General features: G+C 33.4%; 1 protein-coding gene across 2 annotated transcripts in view; it reads right to left on the bottom strand.

Annotated features, from left to right (window-relative positions):
* The window catches only part of Cpne3 (copine 3), a 46,969-nt gene that overhangs the window by 21,362 nt on the left and 11,055 nt on the right, over positions 1-14,552 (bottom strand). For both annotated transcript variants that reach the window (XM_005008240.4, XM_063257531.1), the window contains exons 2-7: positions 13,751-13,890; positions 13,292-13,471; positions 11,864-11,938; positions 8,892-8,963; positions 4,485-4,568; positions 3,134-3,223 (exon numbers count right to left, since the gene is read on the bottom strand). In XM_005008240.4, the coding sequence (XP_005008297.1) occupies positions 3,134-3,223; positions 4,485-4,568; positions 8,892-8,963; positions 11,864-11,938; positions 13,292-13,471; positions 13,751-13,882 (633 nt within the window). In that variant the 5' untranslated portion in view covers positions 13,883-13,890. The remainder of the gene's footprint in view (positions 1-3,133; positions 3,224-4,484; positions 4,569-8,891; positions 8,964-11,863; positions 11,939-13,291; positions 13,472-13,750; positions 13,891-14,552) is intronic.

Raw genomic sequence — 14,552 nt, 5'->3', positions numbered from 1 at the left:
CCAGTGTATATATAAGCAAGATTAAGCTTTAATAAGGTCAGGACTTTATTTCAACAAACCTTAAAGGCTAAAAATATATATTTATTTAGACTGAAACTTCAAGAAATATAAAAAAAATTAAATTAAAAATTCTGATTACTCATTTTAATAAATAGGTGAAAAGTACTCTGTCTCTCCACCTATTTATTAAAGAAAGCAGACATAACTTTTTGTGTATACATAATATTGGGAAATAAACCTAGAGCCTCTTGAATGCTAAGCAAACACACTATACCCCTGGCCTCCTTTTTCATTCTTTCTTTCTCTTTTGACATAGGGTCTCACTAAATTTCCCAGACTGAATTCAAACTTGCAATCCTTTTGCCTCTTCCTCCAAAGTAGCTACGATTAGAGGTGTGTCCACCATCACCAGCTGAGACAAAATGAATTATGTCATTTAGTTATTCTCAAGAATTCAAAGACCAGTACTACTGGATATTTAAACAACAGCATCAACAGAACTTATGAAACTTAAATGTATGCATGTATACATATATAATATATACATATGTATATATGCAAAAGAACACACAGACCACACAATGTTACATTCACTATGGCATTCTCATTTTAGGCAAGGGGAAAGCATGCATGATAATTCCTTTTATTCACCTGATCTTATGGAAATAAAACATGCTAAAATGATAACATATTACAGCAGAAAAACTACTGAACAGTCGGACTTTATTCTCTGCTCTATAATCTTTACTCTGCTTCTAAGTATTTTCCAGATAGCAAGTGCATCATAAATGTATGACAGTCTGATACTGCAAAGAAATATAGGGCTAGAGAATTAAGTGAGTGATGATACAGCAAACTTGAAAACTTTTAAGAATGGAAGACATTTATCAAAGAAAGCTCAGAAAAAATCAGTTTACTTACTATAATAAAATAGCTCTGTAAGCATGCCACTGTGAGCAAAAAAGTTTTAGATACATTGTTGTGGTGTTAACATATTATTACAAAATGTTAAGTGACGATCTACAAAATTTTTCCCCAACTTACCTGCTTTCTCAGATCTAATGAGATTTATAATTTTTAATGTGAGAAGTTCTGGATTTCATCTAACCATAAAAAGTAATTTTCATAGCTACTCTACTACTATTTATACTGTACCCAGATTTTTAGTGCTGCCTGATATACCATACAAATCATACTTAACATTGATTTTTGAAGTTTCCTACAAACTGGGAACATTTTCTTATGCATCTCAGAAATTAAGTATTTTTTAATAAGAATTTCATCTCTACCATGTTTTACAATTTATGGAATTTTCACTTCATTTTATCTTAACTTTCTTGAAAGGTAGACATTATAACCTGTACAATCCAAGTAAAAAGATTGACCTGCCCAATATCCCTTACATGGTCAAAGGGCTAAGTAAAAACTTAACTATGTCTGACTCCATGTCTTTCTTTATTTTACAATGTTACCTTTCACTATTTTAACTAGAAAAAATGAAAAAGCAGAAAAAAACCAACAACATAAAAATCTTTGTCTGTTGACCTCTGAACTTAAGAAAGCCTTTTATCTAGAATCACGTAACTATAATGACCCCAGGTAAAAAATCATTTGTGTGTGTGTGTGTGTGTGTGTGTGTGTGTGTGTACATGAAAGAGACAAAGAGAGATGGTTCTGGTTAAAAATCTAGGCATAAGACTATTTTTTAAAAAGCCTCTGAGACAGCTAGCTTTCTCTAATCCCACTCTACTTCCCAGACATTCTAATGCTAAAGTCAACTGAAGTCTTCAATTAAATTTTTGTTTTAAAGAAAAAAAAATAAGTAAAAATAATAAAACAGTTTCAAAACTGCATAGTAGGAGAGTTACACTAATTAATTAATTGCATATTATTGTCTTTGTAGTTCAGTGAACAAGACACAGGGATCATATCTTGTCCAAACAATATTAGCACAAACCTATGAACTAAGAGAAACTAACACTATACCTACCTTAACTATCTTGTATATAAATATATTTTTTGTTTTTCCTTTTCTTCCTTTTGCCCATCAGTTTGTCTTTTTTTGAACAGTTTCTTCCCAGTTCACAACATTTACTGCACAACTGAATACTTTTATACATAAATGGATGCAACTCAAGACCATACTCATAAATGAAATAAATCAGACCCGTATGTGTAAATATCATATTGTCTCACCAGTGTGAGAAACTGAATGAGTTAAAAGATCAAAAATGTTCAATGAATGTTTTGTAATTTGTTCTCTGAAAATAAGAGATAGTAATGCCACTACTTTCTCCTTGTTCCCAAAACTAGAAGAAATCTCTGGGTTCTTAAGGCCATATGTTTTTATCTGGAAAAGATACCCTAAAAGTAAAATATGTAATTAATAGTACCTACTCATGAAGCAAAGAAATCTTAGGAAAAAAGATTTGTAATTTTATTTTTAGAATACAAAATAGAAAATACAATGATTAAACATTAGATCCACGTATCAACTGAACATACTTCTTCAGACTATTTTGTGAATCAGAAAACATTTTTGTTTTAGTATTCTCTACACATAATACTTCAGTGTATAGGTATCTATCATTTACTTGTAAAAATACCACCTTTATAACTTTATAAGTAGATGAAATATCTGTACTTATGTGTATGATATACAGAAATCTCTTGTTTTACGATTTGGCTTATAATTTTTCTACTTTAGTATTCTGCAAAAGTCATATGCATTCCGTAGAAGCCAAACTTTCAGTTTTGAATCTGGATCATTTTCTAGCCCAGAAATACATAGTAAGATTCTCTCCAAAAGCTCCGAAAAGGCAGCAAACAAAAGCTCTCAGTTAATCACACCAAAATAAACAACTGATACAATACTGTGTGCTGTGTTGTTAAGCTATGACTGTAGGTAAGTTAGGCATAGTAAGTGCATTTTTAACTTATGGTCTTTTCTTGTTGCTGGAGATTAACCTCAAGGCCTCACACAGGCAAGCATGCACTCTACCATGAGCTGCACTCTAGTCTAATTTAAAATATTTTCAAGTTAAATTCAAGTTAAATTTCAAGTTAAAGTCAAGTTACCATGATGCACCCCCATTTTCAGTCAAGGAGCATCTGTATATAAATTTCAAATTACCTTAATGGTTTTGTCCATATCTCCATAGCACAGGGAGTTAAGAGAGATTTTAAAAGGCTTCCAAACAGGATTCAAGTTGTTTTTAATAACCTACAAAGATGAAGAGTCAAGGTTCCTTTAGAACAACATCCAGTTTATTAACATTCTTCTCTTACCTTTCTAACAGAAACTTACTCTATTACAAAAGAAACGAATGCTTAAAGACTAATGGGTTATGTTAAAGAACTCAGGAGCCATTTAAAAGAGCTCACCCTGGTCATTTCTGGATTAATTTGAACAGCATAAATAATAGCATTAATGAATTATAACAACTTGAGTTAGATTAAGTGAAGAAATGAAAGAAATGATGCTAATGTAAATACAGAATAAAAATTCAGAAAAAATTCATTTTTATAGCCTTTAGCACAATTGATTCAAGTAAAGATGATCAATGAATATGAAAATTATTAGATACAGAGGATAGACAATTAATGCAGACACAAAATACCACACCACAAATAACTTATTAACTAGGCAAAAAACAAGACATTGTGGCAGGATCTCAAGTCACTACTTAACCAAGTACCCACAGCTGGCATCATCAACACTAGTCAGTTTGATATGAGGAACCCCCAGTGATATGAAGAAAGGGACACACAAAGTACTCATGACAAATGTGTTTCATGTGGATTGGTTTGGGAGCAAATAGAAGAATCCACCTCGCACACTCTGTACTTATTCAAGAAATTCAATGACACGGAAGTCTTGAGAAGTACATAATTTAGTTCTGTGTTAAGAATGTAAGAGCCAAATACAAAACATGAGCCTTTACTCTACCTTGGACAAAACAAAGCAAAAAATATACAGAAAATATGTATGGAACACTGCAGTATGAGTGTTACATTGAATGGCATTACGAAGTCAATGTTACTTTTCTCACATACAATGGAATAGATTGCCCTTGTTGGGGGAAAGTGCTTGCTGTTGCACTGAAGGGTGAAGAATCATTAAGTCGGCAGCCTACATTAAGATGGTTTTGTGAGAGGAAATATACATGTGTGGGTCTGAGAGAGAGAGAGAGAGAGAGAGAGAGAGAGAGAGAGAGAGAGAAAACGTAAGTGTGCTCAGTTATGACCAGATTGTAAACCTAGATGAGGGGTGGTACACGGGAACACATTTAGTGTTCATTATATAAATAAAAATAAGCACTGTAGCACATCCTGATTAAAAAGTTAAAAAAGTAAACATGGAATATATTGAATTTATATGTCTATAAATCTAAACTCAAATTAATAGTTCTATCAATATGTATCTTTTTAAAATTCAAGTTACAATTCCAAAGAAAACTTTACATTTCAATTCTGATATTTACCTCTGTCCGATGAACCATTAGCCAGCTTCCATCAGATGTCTGCTTATGAAACTCCAGATATGGGTCTGACTTGCCAAACAGATCCTATATTTGAAACAAGCACAGGTTTTTGTTGGTTATATTTTCTGATGGGACTAATGATTGAACCCAGGGCTTCTCAAGGTGCTATGCAACTTTTCTACCTCTGTAGCCCCAGCCTAAGACACAAACACAGACAGCATTCATTCTCCTCAGAAAACATGTACGGCAACATTTTAAACATGCTGATAATTTAAGCCAAATTCTATATTATAGATATATTGGATATAAATTCAAATTCCATCACCTTTCTCACTATTATAAACTGCTGAAGTCTACTAGGAAGAATTATTAAGGCATTTGTGACAGACACACATAACCTTCCTTAAAATAACTGATATTGTTAAAAAATATACTCACCAAATAAACCATAAAGTGTATCTTCAGCTTATTTTCAGCATTAACATTTTCATTCACATAGCACTAAGTAGCCTTATATAAATGATATCCCAACATTAGCTGTACTAATTCTATAAATGACAGGGCAGTTTTCTGTGAGAAAATGCATTCAGAGGTGTTAAATGATTTTCCCCAGCTCATATAACCAATTAACTGATGGACCTGGGTCATAACTACCAATTTTATCCTTCTATGTCCAGTATCTTTCATTCAAATCAGATATTTATTTTAAGGACACAAGGGGACAGATATAGATATACAAAGTGCAAAGCAGAAATACTTCAAGGGCACAAACTACATCTTCTGTTTCTTCTCTAATTCACCATAGCACTCATATTCAAACCTCAAGAAGAGTGCACAAAAGTACCCTTATTTCCATCCTCCACATGTGCACACATACAGATAAAATTCTGTAAACATACAGATAAAATTCTGTAATTATGTACAAATCACTCATAAAAGCTTAACACAAGTGGAAAGATAATGGATAATTTAATTTTCTCATTTTTGTTTATCTTCATGTTGAAAAACATATATTCCTTACTATTTTAAAAAATGAAAAAGTACTTGTTAATCCCTCAGTAATTACCCAGATACATCCCTGAAGGTGTTTTTCTTCTTGAGCTAACCTCTACTTATGAGCTAAGTAATATTATTTCCCTTCTGGGCACAAAATTTAATGTACAGTGGTCAAACACATAAACAGAAACGCTATGAAAAACCTTAACCTCATCTCTATGAAGACTCTTAAAGTAAATAAGCCCCTTTGTACATTCCATTTTCCAAAACTGATAACAGAATCCTACACAGATGAGTTAACTTTCCAAAAACACATTAACATTCTGTATGTGACTTATCTAAAAATAATCCTCTGAGAGAGGCAGAATATGCTCATTACCATTTTGAAGGTCAGAAAACAGCCCTTTCAGAGAGTTCAGCAAGTTGTCACTACTAGCACTAAAACAAGTGCTAAAAAGTCCTTTTATCCCCAAGATATGGTGAGTGAAAAAAACAAAGTGGAATAATTATGTATTTAGTATCCTTTTACCTATAGGCTAGTGGTGGGGAATATAATACAAACACAAAATATAAATATATACATACATGTGTGTCTATATGTACATACACATAATTATATATACATACATGTGCATGCCTATGTAATACATATGTGTGCAAAAATCTTAGATTTTTATTAACTGGAGGATTAACATACAAATTTAAAATACCAATTTTTAAAAAATTATCTACAGGGAGGAAAAAAAAAACAGGGTAGGACAGATAGGAAGAGAAGCCAAACTTCTTGGATATAACTTCTTCTGTAGATTTGGCGTTGGCACCAAATTTTTATATGATTTTAAGTCAAAATAGATTTGTAAAAAGCAATCCCTAAGCTAGGCATAGTGGCATAAACTTGAGATCCCAGCACTTTCAGAGTATGAAAAAAGAGGATCGCAAGTCATTGAGCCCACCTAGGGCCACTTAGCAACTTAATAAGACCCTGACTCAAAATTTTAAAATGATAAAATGGCTAGAAAGATAGCTCAGTGTGAAAGCCCTGGCTTCAATCTCCACTGCCATGAAGGTGGGGAGCAATCTCTAATTATCAAAGGCAAAATGAAACTATGTGTCACTATGATAGTATAACCACACAGACATGATTCCTTTAAAACACAAGAATTTGACTATATAACCCAACTTAAAGATGTATGCCTTAAAGATCAAGAGAAATTCAAAGACAGCTCAAAGTGTTATCATCAAAAGTACTGTTGACTAAAATATGGACATTTTGATTCTGAAATTATTGCATATAACACAAAACGATGTTCAAATTTTGTGAAAGACAAAATGGTTGATTACATTGATGTATTTTGAAACCAAGATTTTCAGCACAAATATAAAAGAAGCAAAATCCCTGTGATTCTATATTTGATTTGGAAATACCTGTTTAACTTTTTATTTGGTTCTTCTTTGAAAAAAAGCCTTTTCCTACACCTGTCCAGGGACACTAGACTGTGGCTTCTCAACACCAATTCCAGGAGAATGAAGAACGATGCTTTGAAAGCTGCCAGACTAGGTCAGAAATTAAGTAAAACACATCTGAAACATTCTGTCATGAAACAAAACAAAGGAATCCTGAGGTTGAGCACTATGTTCTCAGAGACAAATTTAAAGGACACTAAGAGGAGCTAGATTTGGCGGGGCACACCTATACCCCAGCCACTCAGGAGGAGGCGGCTAGAGGAGATGGCAAGTTTAAGCAAGCCTGGGCAACTTTGAGAGACCTGTCTCATATTTCAATTTTTAAAAAACAGAAGTGGCTGAGCACGTAGCTCAGTGTTCCCTGGGTTCGAGCTCTAAAAGAAGAGATCTCCTCAGACCATGCTTGGGACAATTTAGAATTACCCCAAGAATTACCATGAATTATTAAAGTTCAAACCCATGAGGATATAACACTGCAAAAAATAGCAAATAAAAAACCTCATTAGCACATTTAGAAGATGCTCAGGAACCAACTTACTCTGAAAAACTGTAAATGTGGCGATTTTAAAAAACACATTAATTTGCATTTCTTGTATACACCATACCTCAAAATGAATACCTAATGGGGAGAAGTTTCTCTCTATAGAAGTATTCTTGCTAAGAAACAAAGCAGCAACGACAGAGTGAAAATGCCACTCTTTTCCAGATCCTTCATAAAATATATCCAGCTAGTTATAATAAATGGTTGCTAGCATCCCCAAAATACACAACTCAGTACAAGTCTCTTGAGGGAATTATGCAGGACCACTTATGAAAATATCTTGTTAACAATTCAAAAGAGTACCAGAATACGCCTCCACATTCAAATACAGTTTACAGAAATCAGAAAATAAAGGTAGAGAAGGAGAAACATGCTAAGTGACACGACCAGGTTTTAATTAGCCATACGTGGAACATGAGAACTTCTATAGGACAAAAGAATATACTTCTTGATTAATAAATTCCAAAGATGGATGGATGGATGGATGGATGGAGAGAGATGAGGAAGTAAAGAAAAAAGGAAGAGAGGAAAGAAGAAAAAGGAGAAAGGGAAGGAAGGAAGGCAGGGTATAAGGAAAATAAAAGAAAATAGTAAACAGGAGGGAGAAATTTATACATTAAAAAGATTTAAGAGACTTTTTTTAAATTATAATTTTACAAGATACACCAAAATATTCATGTGTGAAATGACATGCTGTCTGGGAAAAGAGAGAGCAGACAGAGGTGAAACAAAACTGGCCACAGTTATTGTAATAACTGGAGGTGAGTGATAGAGATTTGAATACTTTTGAAAATACTATTCTATTTTTCTTTTGGGGGAATTTTTCCAATAAAATAAACTTATGACACTAGTCTGTTTTCAACAAAACTACAAGTTAAATGTAAACAATAAAAAGTAATGTCTATAGACTTAAACACAAAATTCACTCAAATTACTATGACCCATGCTATTTACTCAGATTTGTGCTACTAGGTATCAGCACTCTTCCTCCATCTCAGTACATGTGCTGCCAAAGCAAGCACTGGTACTGCCCTTCCTAAAAAAAACATAACATGCACCTTTAAATGCCAAAAGTACAGCTGACTTGTCATTAGTAAAGCACAGACTTTTACCTCTTTCCTAAAGATGACTCTACTACTATGTCTCCTGACTTTCACAGTAACACTGACGCTTGTATTCGGCTTCTCTTTTAATCTATACAAATTCTGTATCTACATGAAAGCAGTGACAAGAATGGTGTCTAGTTAAATAAATGCAGGGAGGGAAGCAGAGCTAAGAAGCAAATGAAGCACTGTGTGACCCTGAGATGATGGAGTTCATGGCAGTTTCATTATTATTTTCTACAAAAAGAACCGATGCAAGTCAAACATGTGATATCCTTGTTGAAATCTGCATAATCCACTTACCTTATTATCTAGTTTTCTAGCTTCCATTTCAAATAAGACAACTCTATTATCCTTTATTTCTTCTGCTGAAATCTAAGTAAAGTAAATGAAAGAAAATGTGTTTTAGGGATTCTGATATATTCACATACTAAGTACTATTTTTAAATCTAATAGCATATAAACTCTATATATAAATAAATTCTAAAATATTTAATAAAGAAAATGGTACCACTAAGAAAAATTTATCACTTAATCTCCTTCCCACTTGAGAAAGATTAATCTCTGTAGTTTCTATTATCTATATTTTATTTTGCTATTTGTAATTTGAGTTTCTCATAAGAGAAACCATGTAATATATAAGCACATGTGTCTGATTGACTTCTCTTAAAATTATGGTCTCAGGGTACATGCACCAACTCCATATAAGGAATATAAACATATAATTCAAACATGTATTAATAAAAAAGAAAGGAGGGAAGAAAAATAAAAGAAAAAAATAGAAGAAAAGAAATTCTTCCTGAAATAAGCAGTGTCTGGTGTTGTACTGCATAACGGGAGTTTTTGCTAGAATAGTGTTTCTTTTGGGGGCAAAAACATTCTACACAAAGCTGAACAAGTTCAGCAAGTACTTACAATATCAGAAATTTTACATGAGCCACAATTGAGATAAAAATGATGTACTGTGGCTTAGGTAAAACCTCCTAGTCTAATTTTTTTAAATTTTCATCACTTTTAATTTCTGCTTACTTTTTTATTGTAATTATTTTAATTACTTTAGAAAACTTTGCCAGTACCAGTTAACCAATCAGAGTTAAATGTAGTGAAACATGAAATTTCCTCCTCCTCGTCTTCTTCCCTCCACTAATCCTGTTCCCCAGAAGAAAACATACAGAGTTCAGCAGACCTTTTTCTGGAGCATGCATTTAAACAACCAACTACTTAAGTGTGTATAAGAAGACAGAAGGAAAAAGGAAGAGCGCAGGGAGAAGAGGATAGTGATAGTATGTGTGTGAATGTGCTAGTGCAGGCAAATTAAAAAGCAGAAAGGGATCATGCCATAATAATGCTCTATATGTATCATGTTTTCTTTTACATTTAATACAGTGTTTCCTTAGCTTTTATTCTGTGTGAATATATTGAATTCTGCCTCAACCCAGTGGCTGTATGATTTTTCAGTTTGAATATAATTATTCTGGTCTCGCTACTGCTAATATTTGTGAGAATATTTATTGTGCACATGCTTTAGTGAGTATCCCTATGGGTGTATTTTTCACACTTGGCTGGCACTTCTGTGGGACAACTGCCTATACTGCAATTGTGGAGCCATTTGTGTGCATGCACACTCATCATTTTAGTAGTCTTTGATATTTGGCAATAAATAAAAGCATCTCTCAGATGCTTTTGCTCAACCTAGTTAACCTTCTCCCTTCAACACTAGTTTCTATGATTGTAAACAGCTTTGCTGATCTAGTAGGTGAGATATTGCACATTCCTAGATTGTTAATAAGTTAAAACATCTTTCCCTAGATTTTTTGTTTATAGTCTCAAAATTTTCTCTTCATAGCCTTTGTATTATTTATAATATTTTATTGAGTTTAATAATCCCTTAAAAATATTTCTCTAGAGCCGGGCATGGTGGCTCTTGCCTGTAATCCCAGCACTCGGGAGGCTGAGGTGGGAGGATTGTTGTGAGTTCGAAACCAGCCTGGACTACAAAGTGAGCTCAAGGCCAGCCTGAACTGTATAGCAAGACCTCGTCTCAAAAAAGACAAAAAAAAAAAAAAATTCTCTACAATGTAAATTATAAATATTTTTCCTTTTATTCTGTATTTTTTCCAAATAAAGATTAAAATTTTACATAGTAAAAAAAAAAAACATTTATCATTACTTCTTTTGTGTGAATGAATATTTTTCCCCAAAGACTGAAAATCTGCATTGTACAATTTTCTTTTTAAATATTGTTGCCCAAACTAGGTCTTCCCTATTGCCTAGGAAACTCAAAAGCCCTGGAAGACTAAAGAATGCTCTCTGAACAAAACTAGCTAAACCTCTCCATACACTGGGAAGCTTGAATAAATCATATCTAGCAAACTCTACAAACTCAAACATCAGATCAGTATTTTTCATTCAATGCAGTTGAATTATTCTGCTTGAAAACAAATTAGAGGTTATTATGTCCCAAAGCAATAAGTTAACTACTGATAATATTCTCTATTGTGTAAAAGTCAACTCTTCCTATAGTGAAACATTCTCATGATTCTCTTCAGAATCTAGAACCAAATAGTTGCTCAGATAAATGTTTTTGGTTACTGTAATAACCCTTAAACACGGCTCTCACTTGAGAAGCCAGGATTCCACTCTCAGAGGCAGTTATAGTTAGAACTGCTCTACAAAGTAGCTATGTGAACAGAAACTTCTGAAGATAAAGTATTCCAAGTATGTCAGTATGTAATTGAAAACCTAAAATATGATGAAGTACACATTCATTTGTTCAGGGCCAGTTGTCAGCAATAGAAAATTTGGGTAGGAGAACGGATAGCAGAACTCAAGAACAGAAAATGATGGTAAAGACAATAGATTTAATGGTCATGTTATAATATAATATCCATTTGGAATAAAACCCATTATGGAAAGTTTCTGTTTCTGAAAGAGACTGTCTCCTCTGTAGACAGCCAAAATGATCCATTAGATTATTAAGCAGGTTCTCTTCATTTGGGAATTGACAATTTCATGGAAGAGAGGTAAGAATCACTAAGGTGCATCTGACTTCCATGGACAACTTTAACTGAAATAAGAGATTCCCATACTATGTTTTTCTCTCTTTGGGGGGGGGGCACAATATATTTTCCATTTATGACCATTGTCTTGCAAAGGTGGATGGAAGGCAACATTCAAGATTAAATGATAAAGCACGGTGTAAAGTATCTGATATGTACAGTTTCAGCACATCTAGTTATGCTAAATCTTTTGAGGCAAAAGACAAATATTTTTACCGTAATGCTCCCTTTCCCAGCAGGTTGGCCATTTTTAAGCACCAGTGGTCGAGTTAGCTTCTTACTGGAAACAATCTGTTAACATTGGAAAGTAACAGAAAGAACTATTTCACTTCAACATGTAAGTTTGTAAAATGAATGGTTTCCCAAAAAGTTCACTTTAAGACATCAGAAATAGAACCATTAAGTCCATTTCTTAAAGATTTAGATAATGTAAAACTGGAAAATGCTCTCAAAACGCCTACTCTTGAAAATACAATCTTTACATTGGTTTCTTTACTAATTACTGTACTTCAAAGTTTGACTTCTCTCTTGTAATGGAAAATGAGGACCCGATTCTCAGACACAAAATCACAGCTGCAGCCCCTCTAGGGAAATGGTGGGCATCAGAAGAGTCAATAAATGTGATTCAATTTTTCAAATGACACACAACTTTGATACTTTACTCCCACAAAATAAGATGTTTTTTAAAGTAATAGAATATATCTTTCAAGTATATCATCAACATTAGAAAGATATATCTTTTAAACTGATACATCTCTCAAATTCATTAGAATTTTAGCTATACTGTGATGCTTGTCCAAAAACTTCAATTTTCTCTTTAATATCAGTTGTGAAAATTTCACAAAATTGATCAATGTCATATTGTCCTTTTAGACACAGAAAACACCATGCTCTCCTAACAAAAAATAAATTCATAAAAGACAAATTCAAGTGGTAAATGTCACTCTTTGAGAAAAGATGACTTCTACCTTCTGACACCTTTCTCAATTTATACAAATGGTCATGATTTCTCCTGATAAGCTACGAGCAAAATCTGAGGCAGAAGCAAAGTATGAGCCACTAGACAAGCCCCTTCCCCTGACCAAGTTTGTCACTTACTGAGAGGGCAGACAACAAGGCAACTACAATAAAATACGCTGCAAAGCAGTAGACAGTGCCACAGTGAGCTAAAAAAAAAAAAAAAAAAAAAAAAAAGGCTCTAAACTAGTGTGGGGGTCATGGAAGGTTTATGGGTAAGAGAAGTTTAAAGACACACAGCTAAGATAGAGGAAGAGCAAGCCAGGTTAACAGGGTGTCGTCAGGGGCTGGAGTACCAGTCATGGTAGAGCATCAGAGATGTTACTATTACTTCGATAGAACTGATGACTAAACATAATAGAATCATACTGAGCTCTATCAGAAGACAGATATTGAGGTGCCAAATGAAGCAATCCTCTCTCAAAAGAATAAACAGTCTGTGCCAGAAACACTTGATTCTTGCCTTTAGAAAAACAAGGTAAATTTTATAATGTTCAAGTCACCTCAGTCTTTAAAATGACTAATGCTTTACAACTTTAAAAATTAAACTATGGAACACATCAAAAAACACCAATTCTGTGATTTAACTTTAAACAAAAGAAGAATATAATAGTTACTTATACTCACTTGTCCAAGGGTACATTCACATTCTCCTAAGAAGTCATCATCACTCAGCTCAATAGTTTTGTTGTCAATGTCATAAATCCCAAATTTCAATTTCTGAACCACTTCAAAGTAGTAATCAATAATAAATGTTTTGGAAAATTGAGGATTCAAACAGTTTTTAATCCTTTCGGTCCGTTCAATCTGTATCCATCCCCAAAAACAAATTTAAAAAAAAAGTGTCTTCAGATCAAAGATGCATTGAATTTTACCACTATATACTAAATATGATTAATTTTGGCAAGAAGACTAAAGGAAGTTTCTATATGTATATGAAGAATCCCACAGCTAAGGACAAACTTACCCCTAAAAAATTACATTAATAGAAGAGACAATGCTATTATTTTTAACACTGTAAATGAACTCTTCACTTTGTCAAAAGAGCGAGTCAGACAGCCTTTCACCGAAAGTATGTAATATTACCTCATACCACTGTTGACCACTTGTGTTCAAAAATAACACACACAGAGGGTCCGACTTCGATGTTACATCAAAATCCAAAAGATTGTTACAGGAAATATTCAGCTCCACCTTTGTGACACATTGTGCAGCCATCTTTTGAGCTGTTAGAAAATCAATGAGATTAGAAAACAGATTAAATGGTTTAGAAGAACCACACTCATTCCTAATGAAACTAGCTCAGTTCTTGAGACATTATTAGGAAAGGCTCACAGGGTAAATATGCTACAATGAGATAGGTTTGGAGTGTCTATTAGCTCACTCCAGTGATACTGACTTATCATCCTGTTGAGATAAAATTCACTTACAATACAGTAATAAAATATAGGCTTGACGATGTCAATTAACATATTAATCTCTTCACCTTACTATATATTTTGCTGTTTAGAAAAAAATTAATATTTAATATTCACTCAAGTATTATAATAAGACAGGTTAAACTACCAACCTTAATTTTATTTTTATTTGTTTATTTAACAAGAAACTGGGTAGGATATTTTGTTCTCAAATAATTTTATCTAAGACTCTAACTTGGGGGAGAAATGACCCCTGTAGTCCCACCCTTCCATTCCCATTCCCTGCACTGCAGAAATGACTTTCATTCTGGCCTGCTTTATTGGAATCACTTGCAGGAGCTTTCAAACCTACTGATGCCAAAGTCCAGCACAAAGAACATTTAATTAAACTGACAGGGTAAAACTTGGGCACCAGTTCCTTAAACAATTCTAATATGTGGATGAAGATGACAAACCTAATCTACAAATGG

Source organism: Cavia porcellus, unplaced genomic scaffold, assembly GCF_034190915.1.
Source record: "Cavia porcellus strain 051 isolate PalLab524CR breed Dunkin Hartley unplaced genomic scaffold, mCavPor4.1 scaffold_10, whole genome shotgun sequence".
Classification (NCBI taxonomy): Eukaryota; Metazoa; Chordata; class Mammalia; order Rodentia; family Caviidae; genus Cavia; species Cavia porcellus.
Note: the sequence above shows the minus strand (reverse complement) of the source record. Positions and strands in the feature narration are given on the sequence as shown.